Here is a 16660-nt window from a genome sequence, read left to right on the forward strand (position 1 = left end):
GAGAAGACCTTGTGCCCTTGTGATTATGATTTTACCTGTGCAAGGTAAATGAGTAAGGGGTCTCAACAGCCTGCCTGTTGAGAGACATTTCAGCTCAGCAGAGGTAAGCACAAGGTTGCTGCTCAAGATTTTGGAAGCTCCTGAGGCATGAAGAGTAAGAAGCAAAAGGAGCATTTATTCAGGTTTTTCTGGGTGATCTTCTTCCCACTACTGAACCCAATGAGAGATGTGCCAGTGGTCCAGCCTGGTGTGGCCACCTCTATGTTCTTGTGTAGACAGAAGACAAACCTCAAGGTTTTCCTTCTGTGGGCTGAGCTGAAAACCAGTTTTTGTGGCTCAGAAGTGTGCAGGGGGGTTGTCTCTGCTAAAGGAGTCTCCTGTGATTCTTTTCTTGATGTGGGGTCAGGAGGGTTGGAAGGGGGTGGTGAGACACGTGGCTGACAAGGCTGGTAGGGTGAGGGGAAGGCAAGATGAGAGAAGGTGCAGTGCATCTATAAGGGTGCTGCAGTGTCAAGGAAGTAGCAAAAAACCAGTGAGAGTTGGATGTGTGAGGGAAACTTCCTGCTGGGGAGGTGACTGTGTCATCTATAATGAAACAAAGGCTGAGCAAGTCATCATGAGTAAGATGTGAAACATCAAAAAAAAAAAAATCAGGAAAAATCCACGGCCAAACCCGAGATGCAGAAAGATCAAAAGATCTGTATTTCTCAACATTTATGAGTTCATAGCCCATTATTTTTTCCTGATCCACGGGCACCAGCTGCATTCCAAAATAGAAAGACAAAGGAACTCTCAGTAGACCTGGACAATTTTGTTTTCAGAGTCTTAGAAGGAATATTTCTTTCTTGCTTACTGGTTCTGCTCTGGCCTAGCTATGTAGTCACCCAGAACCACAATCACCTCCTGGCTACTGGATACTCCTTGTGAAGTACCCAGAAAATGGGTGTCACTGTCACAGGAAAACCACTGACAGCTGGCATGTATTCTCCTCTTCCCTGAGCTAGGCAGTCTGAGGGAAAAATAAATGAGTCAGAGAAAGTTAACAACTCCATCACCTCCAGAGGAAACGGAGGCAGTCGTGGAGCCCTTCAGGTCTATTTCTGTGTGTTCTTCTGTGCTCACCAGCCTGGCACTGGTGTAGTAAGCAGTGTGACTAATACCTAGCACGTGTTTTTTGCTCTCTCCAGAGGAAGCAGCACATGAGGCAGCGTGTCCAGCTTCAGAGGATCAGCTTCTGTCTTTTTAAACTGAAGCGTGGCTCTGCGCTGATGCCACAAAAAGCAGCAGCTCCAAAAGGTTCAGGTTCTGTGCTCTGAGGGGAAGCTGCTAAGATGTGGGACAGTGCTTAATTCTTGCGTGTGTGCTGCTCCCAGTCTCCCAAGAATGAGAAAGTTTGGCCTGACTTTACTCTGGCTTTACTCTAGTGCCACCCTGCAGTGCTATCCTGAGAGGACTTCTCAGTCCAGCACCTTTTGGCAACCAATCCCTCTTTGCCTTACGACAGAAAAACTCAACCTCTTCAGCAAACTAACAAGCTAGCTAATATTGCTAGAGAAATACAGAAATATTGCTAGAGAGCTGATCAAACATTTGGATGCCCTTTCTGTGATTTAGCTGGCAAGGCCCAGCCCCTTCTGCTGACGTCTTTCCTCTCTATCACACCCCAGACTTTTCCCAGTGGAGCTTCAGTGAAAACTGACTGTTTGCAGCTACATGGAGATTGCAGGCACCACAATCATTATTTCCTCTACCTGACCTGGAGCAGAAACTCCATCATCAGGATGGGAAGGTAGCCTGGTTGCCTAGCAAAGGTGGGGTGATTTATCTCTGTCTCTAGATTGGTCCCTTTTTCTTTGCTGCACAAGAGAATTATTTTCAGACTTCCAAGGAGAATGAAGCCAGGCTAGAAATCAGAGGGGATGTGAGAGAGCTGCTCTCCCAGGGAGGAGAAGGAGTTACAGGGTTTCTCTGCTTTTTCCTTCTGTGCAGTGCAGGAAAATGGTTTTATCTGCCCCAGTTATAGCCCTGGGGGCTACCTTAGGGACTGCAACCAGCATCCTTGCCCTCTGTGGTCTCACCTGCTTCTGCAAATGCAAGCAACCTGGGAAAGGACTCTCAGAAAAGGACCAAGAGGAGGACACAGAAAATACTAAGCCCAGTGTGCTTCAGCCAGTCCAGCAAGTAAGACACAGTCTCTAATTTACTCTGTCATTTTTTCTTTAAATGGAGAGGGTGGGAATGCAACTTCTCTGTTCATCTGCTCAGCACATGATTTCTGCTGCCTGTGTGTCTGTTTATTGTGTTCAGGAAACAGGAGGGAGCTGGGTGAGGCACAGAATTAACGGGGCAGGAGGCAGCTGCCACATTGCTAAAGAGAAAGCTGCTAATGGCAAAAACAGGGGAGGAGGACTGGAAATGCTTGTTAGCTGTCAAGCTTGATCACAAGGGAAATAATTTCCTGAGGAGAGAAGACTGGACTTTACCAGGTGTCATGCAGCATTGTGAAGAGGAGGTGACTCCAGCTGGGATCTCCTAGAGCAGCTATTTATTTCTCTTGCCCTATTAAAATGATTTCTTATGGTTCCTGCAGGATACTTGCCTGTCAACAGCTGGTTGCTTGTGAAAACCATCCCTCCTCCTCCCTCTGCCACTCTAACAGAGGGATTAATTATATGTGAATTTAAAAAAAAGCAAAACATTGAAATAATAAGAAAATACAAGTGACAATCTAGGGTGTGTTGACTGGACAATCTCATCACACTGTGAATTGCTTTATCACTTACTGTGTGGAGTAATCTCTGTGTGGTTTTTCTTTCTTGTTATAATCCAAAAATCCTGATTTACTCCTGGGCTCAGTGCAAGAGTGAGCAAGGGGAATTATTCAACCCTTCTAATAGACTTATAAATGGAAAGCTCTCCTTCAAAGGGCAACGTTTGACTGATTTCCTGGGTTGACTCTGGCTTTAGCATGAGCTACAGCACTGCTTAGTCCCTGAAAGTATTACCTGTTGGCTGCTGCTCTTGCTATCTGTACCTGTCTGTGTCCTTCTCACTCCATCCAGCCATTCAACAAAAAGTTATATCATAACAGCCAATTGCAAAGGCCAGTGATCCACTTTATAAGTCTTTGTTTGCCTTTAATTATCTGAGATGCCTTTTATTTTTTTGTTCTTAAATAATGTAGCAGGAGTCTTAATTGAACTTCCCTGTAATGTTTGTAATCACACATTCAGTTCTTTGAACACCACTCTTGGTAGAGAAGAGCCCTGGCATCCTCATGCTCCTGTTGCAGTTTGTTGGGAGGAAAAATGACCAAATCTACTAACTGTAATTCTAAGATCTGATGCAGATGCACAGAACCACGTTACCAGAGCTTCTGGTTGCTGTGAGTAAGGATGGCTCTGCTGACCATGGATGAAAATCTGCACTGAGCTTAGGACTTCTCAAGAAATTGCTGCTAATTCTGAGTGTTCACCTGTGAGCATGGTGAATACCTCCTAGCACCTGTTTGCATTTTCCTGGCATCAATTTCACCTGCCATTCTGTTTAATAGTTTTGTCATGTCCTTTCCAGGCTCCTCTCTTGTCTTTTCTAACCCATAGAGAGGATTTGTCCACTCCTCTATATCAAGATGCACAATAATCCTGAGATTTTCCAAGTTTACTATAAAAATGCATGAGAAATGTGTAGCTGGGACATTCCTATCTTTTTGTGGAGATTTTTTCCTAGCTGTTGTCTGGAATAACATTGCTCACACATATTTTACCATCAGCCTCTTTCTTCTAGCTTCTTCTAATCTTTACTAACTACATCCTTGGATTGGATATATTTTCTCTTACATTGCCCTTTGGGAAACATCCTGGGAAAGTGTTACTTCCTCCTGGACCTTGTTGTTTGGGAATGTCATCTTGTTTTCCTGACTGAAATAAGCACTAAGTCACTGTGAAGTCCAATTAAGCCCCTAGAGTCATAGAATCATAGAATTGGCTGGGTTGGAAGGGACCTCAGAGATCATCAAGTCCAACCCTTGAACCCGTTGCGGTTGCTAGACCATGGCACTGAGTGCCACATCCAGTCTCTTTTGAAATATCTCCAGACACAGAGAATCCACTACTTCCCTGGGCAGCCCATTCCAGTGTCTAATCACCCTCTCTGTAAAGAAATTCTTTCTAATGTCCAACGTAAATTTCCCCTGGCACAACTTGAGACCCTGCCCTCTTGTCTTGTTGAGAGTTGCCTGGGAAAAGAGCCCAACCCCCCCCTGGCTCCAACCTCCTTTCAGGGAGTTGTAGAGAGTGATGAGGTCTCCCCTGAGCCGCCTCTTCTCCAGGCTGAACACCCCCAGCTCCCTCAGCCTCTCCTCACAGGGTCTGTGCTCGAGTCCCTTCACCAGCCTGGTTGCCCTCCTTTGGACCTGCTCCAGGACCTCGATATCCTTCCTGAGCTGAGGGGCCCAGAACTGGACACAGTACTCGAGGTGTGGCCTCACCAGGTTACAGCCCTCACAGTATTTCTACATTCACAGAGTTTTTGCAATTACTTAATCCAGTATTTAACCAACACTGGATCAAATTATTCTACCTGCCCTCAATATATCACTTTTACCTGAATGATTCTATTCTCTTAGCATTGTAGACTTTTTAATTAGAAGGATTAATGCTAATGTTACAGGGGAGTTGTGGGTTTTTTTTATAGCTGCCGAATGAACATTCTGTCACAGAAAGTGCAAAATGTTCTTAGTTTGCATATTTCCTTATGTTTAACAATTCTTTCCAATTAAAACAGTTTTCCTGCCAGGAACAAGCTTTCCCCTATGCTGTCACTGACTCAGAATCAGTCTCTATACCTTGAAGGAACGAAACTCAAATTTGAGTTCTGGGCTTATATCATCTGTGCCTGTTTATAAACTGTCCTGTTGGGATTTTTTCTGACTACATCAGTACACTCTGTGTCCTAGTCAGTGCTTGACAAACTTAATTATTGAAGCCTGTCAGGGACACTGGTTTGATAAACAGAGTGACAAAAGAAAGATGAAACAAGACCGCATTTTATTCACTTCTCATGTCTCCCATGACAGTGATGCTTCTATTTGCTATAGACAGAGGCTCCCCATGGACATGCCCTGCATACATGATGAGGAGGAGGAGTTCAAATACACAGATCCATCTAGAGAGCAATTGATACTGCTCACAATGTGCAAAGTCTCAGGAAAGCATGCAGGATGAAGATTCCTAAATACATCCAGCAATGGCAGCAACCTGGTGCCTTGTTTGAGAGGCAGGAACCCCCAAGGGTCAGTTGCAGCCTCCTTGCTACTTTTCATTTCTTTGGTTTCATGCAGAACTATCTGAACCCTCCTGCTGCTCTCTTTATTTAAGATACTGCTGCTGATTTGTAAAGGGAATTTCCATAGGGCACTGCTATATAACTAGGTTAGCAGACACCACTTGAGAAGAGAGCTGGCAGCAAAACTAGTAAACAGAGGCAGATGCAGTTGGAAGAGGGGGTTGGGCCAGTCCCACTGTGCTTGCATATGTCTCTCATCTCTAATTCTGCAGAGCAGACAGACAAGAGGAATATTTAGACCCAGTGGAGTTTTTAGTTGCTGTGTGCTGATGGATTTCCTGACTGCCTGCCTTTCAGAAAGTGGCAGAAAAAATCGTCCCAGCAACACCTCCTGTTTGTCGGGCATTTTTCTGCCCAAAGTGCTTCAGGTGCAAAGCAGGAACAGTGCCCTGATGTGATGGGCAGACTGGTAGGACAGGAGCTTTGTACTGGTAGGACAGGAGCTTCAGGAGGGAAAGAACAGCAGAGACTGATCAGGGCAGCAGGCACTGTGTGCATGTTGGAACCAAAGCCTTTGCAGAATAAAAGTGACCTGGTTTTTTTTTTTTCCAAGCTGTTATTTAGTGATTCCTAATGCATTTTTTTTTGGTAACCTTTAATTTTAGGATAATGGAAATCTGCATTCAAGGTTTGGATTTCCAAGTTTCCCACGTATTTTCAGAATGATGAGGCTCCCCTCCCCAAAAGAGGGATCTCTCTTGGGGACCTGCACCTTAAGGCTTGCACAGCTACTCAGCTCAGCTGGATGCTAACTGGGGACTGCACACAGTGCTGTCTTTCTCTCTCAACCTACTTCCTTTTCAGAACCCTTGAAATTATGAAATGTTGTGTTACATAGTGGGCTTCCTGAACACTGACAAACTGGCTGCCCTGAGAAGATAGGGGCAATGACCTGATTAAGTCTTTCCCACTCTTAGGTGCAGAAAACCACAATGTTATGATCTCCATAAGCAGAATGTGACCCAAGAGATGAAATCTAAGGTTGTTCTTTTTCATCATCTCTGTTTCTTGAGGAATAACCACACTCCCTCAGGATATGTTAACTGGGACCACAAAGTCCCAACACAGACAAGTGCTTCAGGGCATCATCTCCATTCATTATTAACATTATACTAATGAAAAAACTTTAATTACAATTATGAACGTTTTCTGGCTCGCCCTCAGTCTAAATTTAACACTGAATAGGTTGGCAGGCAAAAGGGTTGGAGAGGATCCCACTGCACAATAATCAACCAAAATAGCAGTTTTTCTTCTGCTTTTTGTATTTCTTGTTTTGGAAACATTAATAAAATCTGTTGCAAGGGTCTGGGTCATTTGCTAGTCAGCGTTTGTTTTTTCCCATTGATGAATCCAAATATAAATGAATCAGGAATTAATTCAGTTATCAGCAGACAGGATTCTTCCTTGGGACATAAGGATAGGAGGACTTTAATGTTTCACTACTTTTCCCTGTTTTGGGAGAACAGTAACACCTTTGTGATAAACTCTGCTTGGGCCACCTGAGCATTACACCATAGAATCATAGAATCTTAGAACTGGCTGGGTTGGAAGGGACCTCAGAGATCATCGAGTCCAACCCTTGAACCACCGTTGCGGTTGCTAGACCATGGCACTGAGTGCCACATCCAGTCTCTTTTGAAATATCTCCAGACACGGAGAATCCACTACTTCCCTGGGCAGCCCATTCCAATGTCTGATCACCCTCTCCAGAAAGAAATTCTTTCTCATCTCCAACCTAAACCTCCCCTGGCACAACTTGAGACCCTGCCCTCTTGTCTTGTTGAAAGTCGTTTGGCAAAAGAGCCCAACCCCCACCTGGCTCCAACCTCCTTTCAGGGAGTTGTAGAGAGTGATGAGGTCTCCCCTGAGCCACCTCTTCTTTAGGCTGAACAACCCAGGCTCTCTCAACCTCTCCTCATAGGGTCTGTGCTCGAGTCCTTTCACCAGCCTGGTTGCCCTCCTTTGGACCTGCTCCAGGACCTCGATATCCTTCCTGAACTGGGGGGCCCAGAACTGGACACAGGACTCAAGATGTGGCCTCACCAGGGCTGAGCACAGGGGCAGAATCCCTTCCCTGGACCTGCTGGCCACGCTGTTCCTGATCCAGGCCAGGATGCCATTGGCCTTCTTGGCCACCTGGGCACACTGCTGGCTCATGTTCAGCTTCCTGGCAATCCAGACTCCCAGGTCCCTTTCTGCCTGGCTGCTCTCCAGCCACTCTGTCCCCAGACAGAGATGGTCCCCAGACCATGTTTCATGTTCTTTTGCTCATTCCATGTTCCCAATTCAGCAAAGAATTGAAATACTAGGAACAAGCTCACCCATAAATCCAAATTTCAGTCCTGGTTTAGTAAAGGAGAAATGTCAGCTGAGAGTCAGCTGGAGCTCTGGACCACAGAGCCAAGACCTAGTCCACTATTGACCACTGAATCAACTCCTCTTGGTACATACTTTGCAGGGATCCTCTTTCTTATTGCACCATGGTTGTACTTTCTACAAGTGGCTGTATGATTCATGTCTTTGCCTTTTTATGCTTGCTATATACTTACGTAGAATGTCCTCAAATCTGTGGGTGGCTACAGCCTCTTGGCTTTGGATTTGACTAAAGACATCAGGGTAAAAAACACCACACCTCAGTCATGGTAAAATGAACTTCAAGGTTGATTTGTGTGCTGAGAGAAAACAGATTTGTTGAAGAAGGACTAACTGGTACAGGAAGAGAGGAATAATCAAACAATTCTTACCTTTTCTTTTGTTTTTGCAACCAAACATCTGTAAAAGGATGAATCTGAAAAGACAAAACACCAAACAGAAGAGTATCAGCTTTAGCAAGTAAATCTCTGGGCTTACAGGCAGTGATTTCTAGAAATAATGATAGTGAGAACAATCTTTTCAGACACTGTCTTTATGTCCCCTCATTTAACACTGAATTAGGTGTATGAGTCTAATGAGTGCAAAGTAATAAACAAGGTTTTAATTTTCAGTTCAACGTTAAGAAAACTGCAGAGCCAGTCCAGCCCCGAGCACTCCTGAAGTTTCCCAACATTTATGGCCCCAAACCAGTAGTAACTTCACCTGAAATTGTTAACTACACGCAGTACTCCCTGAAGACAACAGAAGAACCAGGTGCTGGGAAACCTCCAGCTTTGGATGAGAACAGGATGAAGATACAAGTCAATGAAGAGCTCTTTGTTCTCCCTCAAAACGGTAGGAGATTTGATCTTCAGACTAACAATTGCTTTCCTGGGTGTAGATCTCTAATATTTCTGATCATGATGTGATTGTACTTAGAGGAATAAATATAAAATGAACACATGAGTGCTTTTCACTCTCCTACCATGAGCATTGTCTGGGAGTCCTCCCTTCAATGCCTGTGTTTCAGAGACAGTTGTCATCAAGCTCATCAGGACTTTCAGCTGGAGTTGTGTCTGGTTGTAAATTATTTTTTTTTTACCTGCAGTGTTGAAGAATCTGGCTCACTGGAAGTAGGCATTTTGCAGAAAAACATTGAGTGTAGTTCTGCTCAGAGCAGTGCCAGAGATGAGTGAAATGTGGGATCAAAGCAAGCTTGGGAATCTCCTCCAGGACAAATGCTAGCTGTCCAGTAGCTGTCCTTGTCAGGGACACTGGCAGCAGGGGATCAAGATTCTTTTTTTTTTTTTTTTTTTTTTTCTCTGCTGCTTTTTTTCCACTGTTTTGGTGAACTGGTTTTGGCTTGTTGTGAAGTGCAATGAAACCAAAAGGCTGACACTTCCAACATTTTTTGCCAAACAGAATTCTTGTTTTCTATCCAGCCCAAAGGGAAACATGCCAAAGCCTGGAACATGAGATTCCTGAAGGCTGAAAGAAAATGCAGTCTTAATTATATACATCTGGCAGCATGACTGAGTTGCTTCCATACTGATTTTTGCCTTCACAGCTGTCTTTAAACAGGATAATTGACTTTTATGGCTACCACATTAATAAAACCTTCCTGAAGGTTTGCCAGAGACACAATGCCATCTGTCATGATTTTTTTTAAATGAGAAATTCTTAGGTTTTTTAAAAATTGCTAGGGATTTTATTTTTGTCCTTCTTGGAGGATGATAGCTACATCCTTCCACCATGAGGCTTTTGAGTGTGGAAAAGAGGGTACCATGAGAAGCAGCTGAACTGGAGCAACAGACTGTCTGAGCCATATCCTTGGATGTCAGGGAGAAGATTATAGGGTGGAGAGGGTGGAGGATGATGGCTGCATGGAGGCTAAAACTTTCTATAAGTGTGTTGATGTAAGAGGCTCTCTGCACTGATAATAAATAGCACAAGTAGTTTGCTTCCTACTGTGCCTGATTTCGTAGCTCAAGCGTGCTGAAATTAAGCAAGGATTGTTGTGTTCTTCTTTCTGTGCCACATTGAACCAGGCTGGACCACAGCTGAGATTTTTAGGTGAAAATGTGTTGGTCCCACTATTGTTTTCTTTGTGAATCAGAACTGGCCTTGCATATAATAGCTTTTGATGATGAAAAGCTCTAGCATTACTTTTAGTCTTACCACTTGGTTTATTTCAGTTTATTTCAGTTTATTGTTAAAATTAAAAAGCATTTAGAGACATCTGAGCAGAGTGGAAGCTTAAAAGCAGGCTCAAGTTCTCATTCCAAAGAACACAAGATTTAATTTACCTGTGCAAGTAAAAAACAATTTAAAAGAGTATCACAAGCAATGTGTACAGTTTGGAAACCTTGGCCTAGGCATAAGGTGAAAGAGCAAGTGTGTGAACCAGCACAAGGTGGTAGACAGCAGAAGGCTTGCTGTAGAAAGAGCTGGAAGAGAAAAATGGAGATAGAGTGATGGAGGAGGGAGGAACATAAATAATATTCCTGCACAGGAGGTGCAAGGAGAGTAAAATGTTTAGAAAAGTGGCATCAAGACAGGATGGATTGATTTGTTCTTCTTGGAGGGTGAAGAGCTGCTTGCTAAAAGGGTTATTTCAGTTCCAGGTGTAGTCAAGGATGTGTGTGTCACAGAGCGCTTGAAGCCTGAGAAGGCAGCTGGCTGTAACCAGGCTCCTGAGCTCCACTACTCCCTTTCCTATGACCAACAAAAAGCTGAGCTGCATGTGACTCATCTGGAAGGTAAGGGGCAGAGCTCTTCTGCTGCTGATTCTCCATCTGGAGGGTATTGTTGATTTTAGTTCCCCTCCTACCTTAAAATCAACCTGTCCTCATGCCCCTTGGTTATTTCTGGACTTGCAGTATAGACATAACCTGGCAGTGTCACTGCTTGAAGTGGGTGCTCAAGGAATGACTTGGGAGCAATTGTTTGCACAGCTCAAAAGCAGAAACCAGGAACCAAGATGGGGTCCTCCAGACCCAGACATGGTATAAAGAAACCTCTTTTTTTTTCCTTTTTATTTATTTTTTTTTTTCTGGGGCAAGGGGAAGGGTGTTACTATCTCCTTCCTCAATAATTTCATTCTTCAACTTGACCCTCTACCTACTCTCTCTTCCTCAAGTCAAGCCAAAGGCTGAGTGTGAGATACCAGACTTATCTTCTAGGCCACTGAGGAAGGTCCCTGTGGCTGAGCCTGACTGAGCTCTGGCTACCACTCTGAAGTGGGAGCAGACAACTGTAACAGCTTTTCCACTCAGGGCCAGAGCATCATCAGTTCCCCTGGGAAGGTAAAACAAGCTGAATGAATAATTCATGCACACTGCAGCTCTCTGTGGAAACCTCATCAAATTACAACCTCCCTCCAGTGAGAACTGAAAGGGTGCTGAGCAGCAGCCACTGCAAGTGACATCAAACCCACAGCTTCCCTCCAGGGGGGACACCCAAGCCTGAGAGCTGTCACCCTGGCTTTCCTTCCTGCATGGCTGCCCCACTGCCACCCAGGCAGGACCTGGCTTTCCTCCCCCAAGAAACCAGGAGAACCCATGGGACCTGGGAGTTCAGGAGCAGCTGTCTTTGGACTGGTGGCAGCAAGGACTTCAGTTTTGCCCCAGAAGCCATACTGCTTCATGACCCCTGAAAGGGAGGTGTGCTCCTCTTGCTGCAGAGAAGGCAGGGTGAGGCTGTTGATGGAGATGAAGTGTGAAATGCCACTCTCACTCCAGGCTTTTCAACATAAAAAGGAATATAAAGATCAGAGTTGAATGTCTGTTGACTCAGATCTTTCGGGATGTGGGATAGCTTCTGAAGGAGTCATTTGCCAAAGATTGGAGAAGCAGAATGTCATAACCCTTAGACATATCCCTCACTGGTCTGCAGGGGTGTATGTGCCAAGAGGGAGGCCTCCCTCATCTCTGATGTCTCTGACTGACCATATGTCTTTTAAAGCCTTTGTAAGAAGCCTTTTTTAGGTTCCAAGGTAAATGAGAGCTGCACACCCCTTTACCACACTGTCTCTCATCTCATTGCTGCTCTGCATCTGTGAACAGAGCAGTTCCCTTGAACTCAGTTGTTGCCCACCCAAGCACTTACAGAATCCTCCTGCAGTAGCAGAAGGACAAGGGCAGGAAAAAGTGTCACTGTCTGTGCAGTTGCTTTAGTTTGTGGCCCATCATGAAACATTCAGTTTAGCAACCTTTATTTCAAGGCTGCCTTTTGCCACAAGTCCTTGCAATCAATATTTCTGTTCAGCTACCCACAGCAGAATGAACAGTGACCAAGATGCTGGCTGCCATTGCTACATCCTGGGCACACTGGTGAGCAAGTCTGGTACTGCTGAGGCCCAGACAGAGCTGAAGAAGAAGGTGCTTCACACCCTCTGGGAGGAGCCCCTGAAATTCCCTTTAGCAGAGGAGGAGATGCCAGAGGGAACACTGACCCTCACCCTGAGAAACTGCGACAAGTTCTCCCGACACAGCATTGTGGGGGAACTCAAACTCAGCCTTGCTACCATGGAGGAGTCCTTTGGGGTGGCCCAGTGCAAAAGGCTGAAGAGCCCCGAGAAGGTAAGGACCCAGCCTGTGTGGGGAGTTCAGAACTGTAGCTAGGAGCTAGTTCAGAACTGGAACTAGGAACAGGTAGCACAGAGGGTGAGCAATGCAGAGTGCCACTAACATTGTCACTAAGCATGCTGGAATAAATTCTAGCCTGTCACCATCAGGGGTGAGGGCTCTTTACTGAGTTGGCCACAGACACAGAATACAGAGGCAGCATTTCTGATTTCCATTCATGCTAATTTGTATGATTGGTACTTGAGTGCTAACAGGGCTGGCCATGCTCAAAAACCTCTGGCAGAGAGACAGGCAGCCCAAACAAATGGGTGGTCTGAGTTTAATAAACTCCAAGCACCAGGCTAAATATTTGCCTAATAGCTGCAAATTGCCTGCTGTTTGCTGTCCCAGAGAAATTATTCCAATGGAATGATTTCAATTCCTAGAGTGAGATTGATGGAGTAGACACACACACACACCTCATCTACCATGGGATGTGCTTTGTAACCAAGCCCCAAGGAAGAAGCAATGACCCAAGTGGAGTCCCTAACACACTGCCCACTCTGCCTGGGTCCAGCTCCACAGCTTTGCCTGGAAACACAGCAGCATTCTTCTCCAGGCTGGCAGCACAAGGTTAACATTAAGAGGACTGCTGAGCAGTGCCCCAGTTTGAGCTGAGGATGTGCAGTGAAAGCTGAATTTGCGTCATCTGGGACCTGAGAGAGCCAAGTATTGCACAGATACCTTACATCCAGGTCCTGAATCATTCATTGAGAATCAGAGCAGAAGGGAGTGAGGAAGAGCTGATCAAAAAAAAGGAGCTATTTTTGACATCATCCATCCAGGAACAAAGTTACTGGGCTTCAAAGTCTGACATCTCCTTGAAAAGCCAGGAGCTACAGAAATTTCATTGCTGGCTTCCCATTAATTCTCCCACACAGAAGGGAAGGAGCTCAGAGGGGATCTTACAGCTAACCAGGTAGTGTAATTAGCATTCAGGAATTCACGGACTGCTGGGAGCAATGCAAAGTGTAGATATTGCAGACTGATATCCTTATCTTGTCTTCCTTCCCTCCCAGTGCTTTGCTAATGACAGTGATGATGGTGGCTCCTTGCATAGCACCTTCCAATTTGTGATTTCATGGTGCCCTGCACACCTAATTCACTGGTGACCCCTTGATACTTTTTTAGTCCTTAAAAAGTCCTTTTAGTCCTTAGGTTCTGGTAGTTGTGTGGATTTGCAAGGCTGCAGCACAAAGTGCAGGTTATGGATTTAATAGGGAAAAAAAACAAAGCAAAAACTCAAAGAAACAAAAAAGCAGAAGGGGGCTGGGAGGAAAAGGATTTCTGGCTTGGTCTTTTCATGCAAAACTCCATCACAGTCCAACCATTGTAGGTTTTGGTTTCATATACATACAGGCTGGTCATAAACTTGATCAGAATACTAGGAGATAGAAAGGCAGAGGTAGAAGATGTGAGGTGTGTGTGAAAGGTGTAGGTTTCTGTGTGTGTGTGTGTGCACGTTCACAGAATCCTGCCAGACCCTGCCCCAGTCTCCACTGGATCTGTCTGTGCCTGGAGCTACAGGACCCAAATTATAGCCAAGAGCTATAGAGTGGGACAGGGTGAGATGTAGAGGGGATAAACAAAAGCAGCTGGTGTCTTGCCCAGGCAGTGGTTCTGTAGTGAGATGGTATTAGTGTGTGTCCCTCAGATGTACAAACACCTCATTTTTTGTCGTGGGCAAATAGCCATTTGAATCTGCAGGCTGGGTTTTTTAAGATCCACATAGATTTAGGATGGGTGTTCTATCAGTTAAATGCATCTGAGCCCTTTGTTGCTACCTAAGTGCAGAAAAAAAAAAAAAAAAAATTACTAGCATTGGTTTGGGATTGAATTTCAGGCTTCCTTGCTAATGGTCTCCCACCTGATTTGTGCACGACAAATAAGTCATTGGAACCAGACAGTGATGACAGCCATGTTTTCTGGAGAGTCAGTCTGCTGATGCAGAGCATACAGGGGCCTGGCCTGCCCTGCTGAGAGTAAACGGGTGAAAACTTCATTTGAAATATTTATGGCTCGCTCTGAAGGGAGAGAGTGGAGAAGGGCTGGCTGTCCTAAAGCCTGTAAATCATGCTGAGGAGTCCAAAGGGAGTCTGTTCAACTGACATCAGCTTTCTGGGACTCTTCTGGGTCATTAACTTCATCCTAAACCAGCTCTGTGTCACGGAGAGAATAGCTGCTCCCCCCTGCCCCTGGATGGTAAGCACCGGCATGGGATTTCAGAGGGAGGAAAAGCCAAAGGCTGTGCCAAGCTCAGGGAGGATTTCAGCCTGGCTGGGTTTTCCCAAACCAAGGAGAAGGTTCAGAAGGTGTCAGAGAAGGTTCAGCTCCAGCTGGAGGGTCTGGCTATTTGGCACAGACCTGGCTATCACCTGCTAGACATGTGTGGGCTGGGGTCCACATCTGGTCAGAGCCTAAAGAGCAGGTTCTGAAGGGTAAGTTATGAGAAGCAATCAAAAAGCAGGGGACAGCTAGATAATCTCTCAAAAAGGAGAGTCTGACTACCTGCATGTAGTTCAGCCCCAAATCCTCTTCTTCTGACTAAATATTCCACTATAAGTAGATGTTAGGAAGCAGTTACCTTCCAGTGGCAAAGGAAAACAGTAACCCACATGATGGGGGCCTCATGAGTGGAGCAGCCCTCTCAGACAGCTCTGCCAGGTTTCTTCCCTGTACAAGACAGAAACTCAACTTGGTTGGTGCATGACCTTCCACCCATCACCTTTTGTAGTTTTCCCAATGTTATGGCCAAGATGGTATAAAAAATTAACCCTTCCTGTGTCTCCCTTCCCAGGAGCCATCTACAGGCCATGGGGAGGTTCTTCTCTCTATCAGCTACCTGCCAGCAGCTAACCGCCTGCTAGTGGTAATTATTAAGGCTAAAAATCTCCATTCCAAGCAGCTGAAAGATCTACTTGGCAATGGTGAGTAGAATAGCATGAAAACAGAGACTGTTGTTTCTGCTAGTATGCAAATCTAGAAAGAAAGTGGGAAGGGTGATGTTTGCCAGGAAAAAAATAAAACATATATGTTTGGCTTAGAAAGCCAGAGATTTTAGCAGTTTCTGAAACTTGAAAAACAAACCCACCAAGATCAGTGTTTCTTACGTTTTCTCTCTCAGTCTGATGTCACCAGTTAAAAACTCTCTTGCATTCATTTTGTTGCAGGCTTATTTATATGCTGTCTCTCTCCACTTCCTATGCAGATGTTTCTGTCAAGGTGACTCTGAGGCATCAGTCCTTGAAGCTGAAGAAGAAGCAGACCAAACGTGCCAAGCACAAGATCAACCCAGTCTGGAATGAGATGATCATGTTTGAGGTGCCCCACGAGCTCCTGAGTGCCTCCAGCGTGGAGCTGGAAATGCTGAGCCAGGATGCTGCTGGGCAGAGCCACGTGCTTGGCAAGTGTAGCCTGGGCTTGCAGGTCACAGGCACGGAGAGGAACCACTGGGAAGAAATGCTGAGGAACCCCAGGAGACAAATAGCCATGTGGCACCAGCTCCACATGTAGGTTGCCACCAGCCTGGGGAAATAAGCTGCATTTCCCCTTCCACCTTCCCCTTCACAAAGTTGCTTGGCACAGCATTCCTCTTCCACCACTTTCTCTGATTTTCCCACTTCATCCTAGCCCAGGAAACTGTCTAGAAAAATGTATTTGAAGAACAACTTCTCACCTAACCAAGTGGTTCTCTCAAACAACATATTTGGCTACCAGAATGATTTGAATAATTTTTCTTAGCCTGCAGTTTCTGTAAGTTTCCCTGTTTCTGCAGAAGAGCAGAGGCAACCAAGGATAACATGGAAATGTAAGCCACTCCCTGGTTTTACTGTCACTGGTTTTCATACTTCACAAAACTGTGACAAATTAAGATCATGAAACTTTCACTCCAGACCCAAAGTACCAGTATGAAAGACACAGTGGAGCCAATGTGCAGCAGGGGGATACCTGAAAAAAGATATGGAATTAAGGGAGAGGTCTGAGAAAGAAGAGAAAGTGTGACAGCCACCACTTTCATCCTGTGTAGACTTCGAAGCACACACTGCCAAACAAGAAGCTAAATACCTTCCTTCACTTTTGTTTCCTGGAGTGTCCTCTTTTTTAGGATTCATGAAAACTGATGAAAATATGTATGTTTCAGGATCCTTTAGCAGAATACTTATACCTTCTGTCTTTTCACAGTGTCACACAGGAAGACCCAAAACAGGGACAAAAAGTTATTACTGATTTTACCTCCGAAAATTTGGAACAACTCTCTCTGCTTACTGCCACGTTTTCTGTTTGGGTTCTTCTGAGCCAGAAAGTTTCAAATGCTGTAATTATACAACAACTAAGAC

General features: G+C 45.1%; 1 protein-coding gene across 2 annotated transcripts; it reads left to right on the top strand.

The window, feature by feature from the left end:
- The first annotated feature begins 1998 nt into the window (after positions 1–1998).
- Positions 1999–15836, top strand: SYT13 (synaptotagmin 13). Of its 2 annotated transcripts, none has more exons than XM_030452248.1 (6): positions 1999–2181; positions 8331–8553; positions 10317–10457; positions 11965–12278; positions 15121–15250; positions 15532–15836. In XM_030452248.1, exons 1-6 carry the CDS (start codon positions 1999–2001, stop codon positions 15834–15836), a joined length of 1296 nt encoding a protein of 431 aa, XP_030308108.1. The 2 variants fall into 2 exon arrangements, with proteins under 2 accessions (XP_030308108.1, XP_008498508.2); XM_008500286.2 differs by having other exon boundaries at positions 10323–10457.
- The last annotated feature ends 824 nt before the right edge of the window (positions 15837–16660 follow it).

Source organism: Calypte anna, chromosome 5A, assembly GCF_003957555.1.
Source record: "Calypte anna isolate BGI_N300 chromosome 5A, bCalAnn1_v1.p, whole genome shotgun sequence".
Classification (NCBI taxonomy): domain Eukaryota; kingdom Metazoa; phylum Chordata; class Aves; order Apodiformes; family Trochilidae; genus Calypte; species Calypte anna.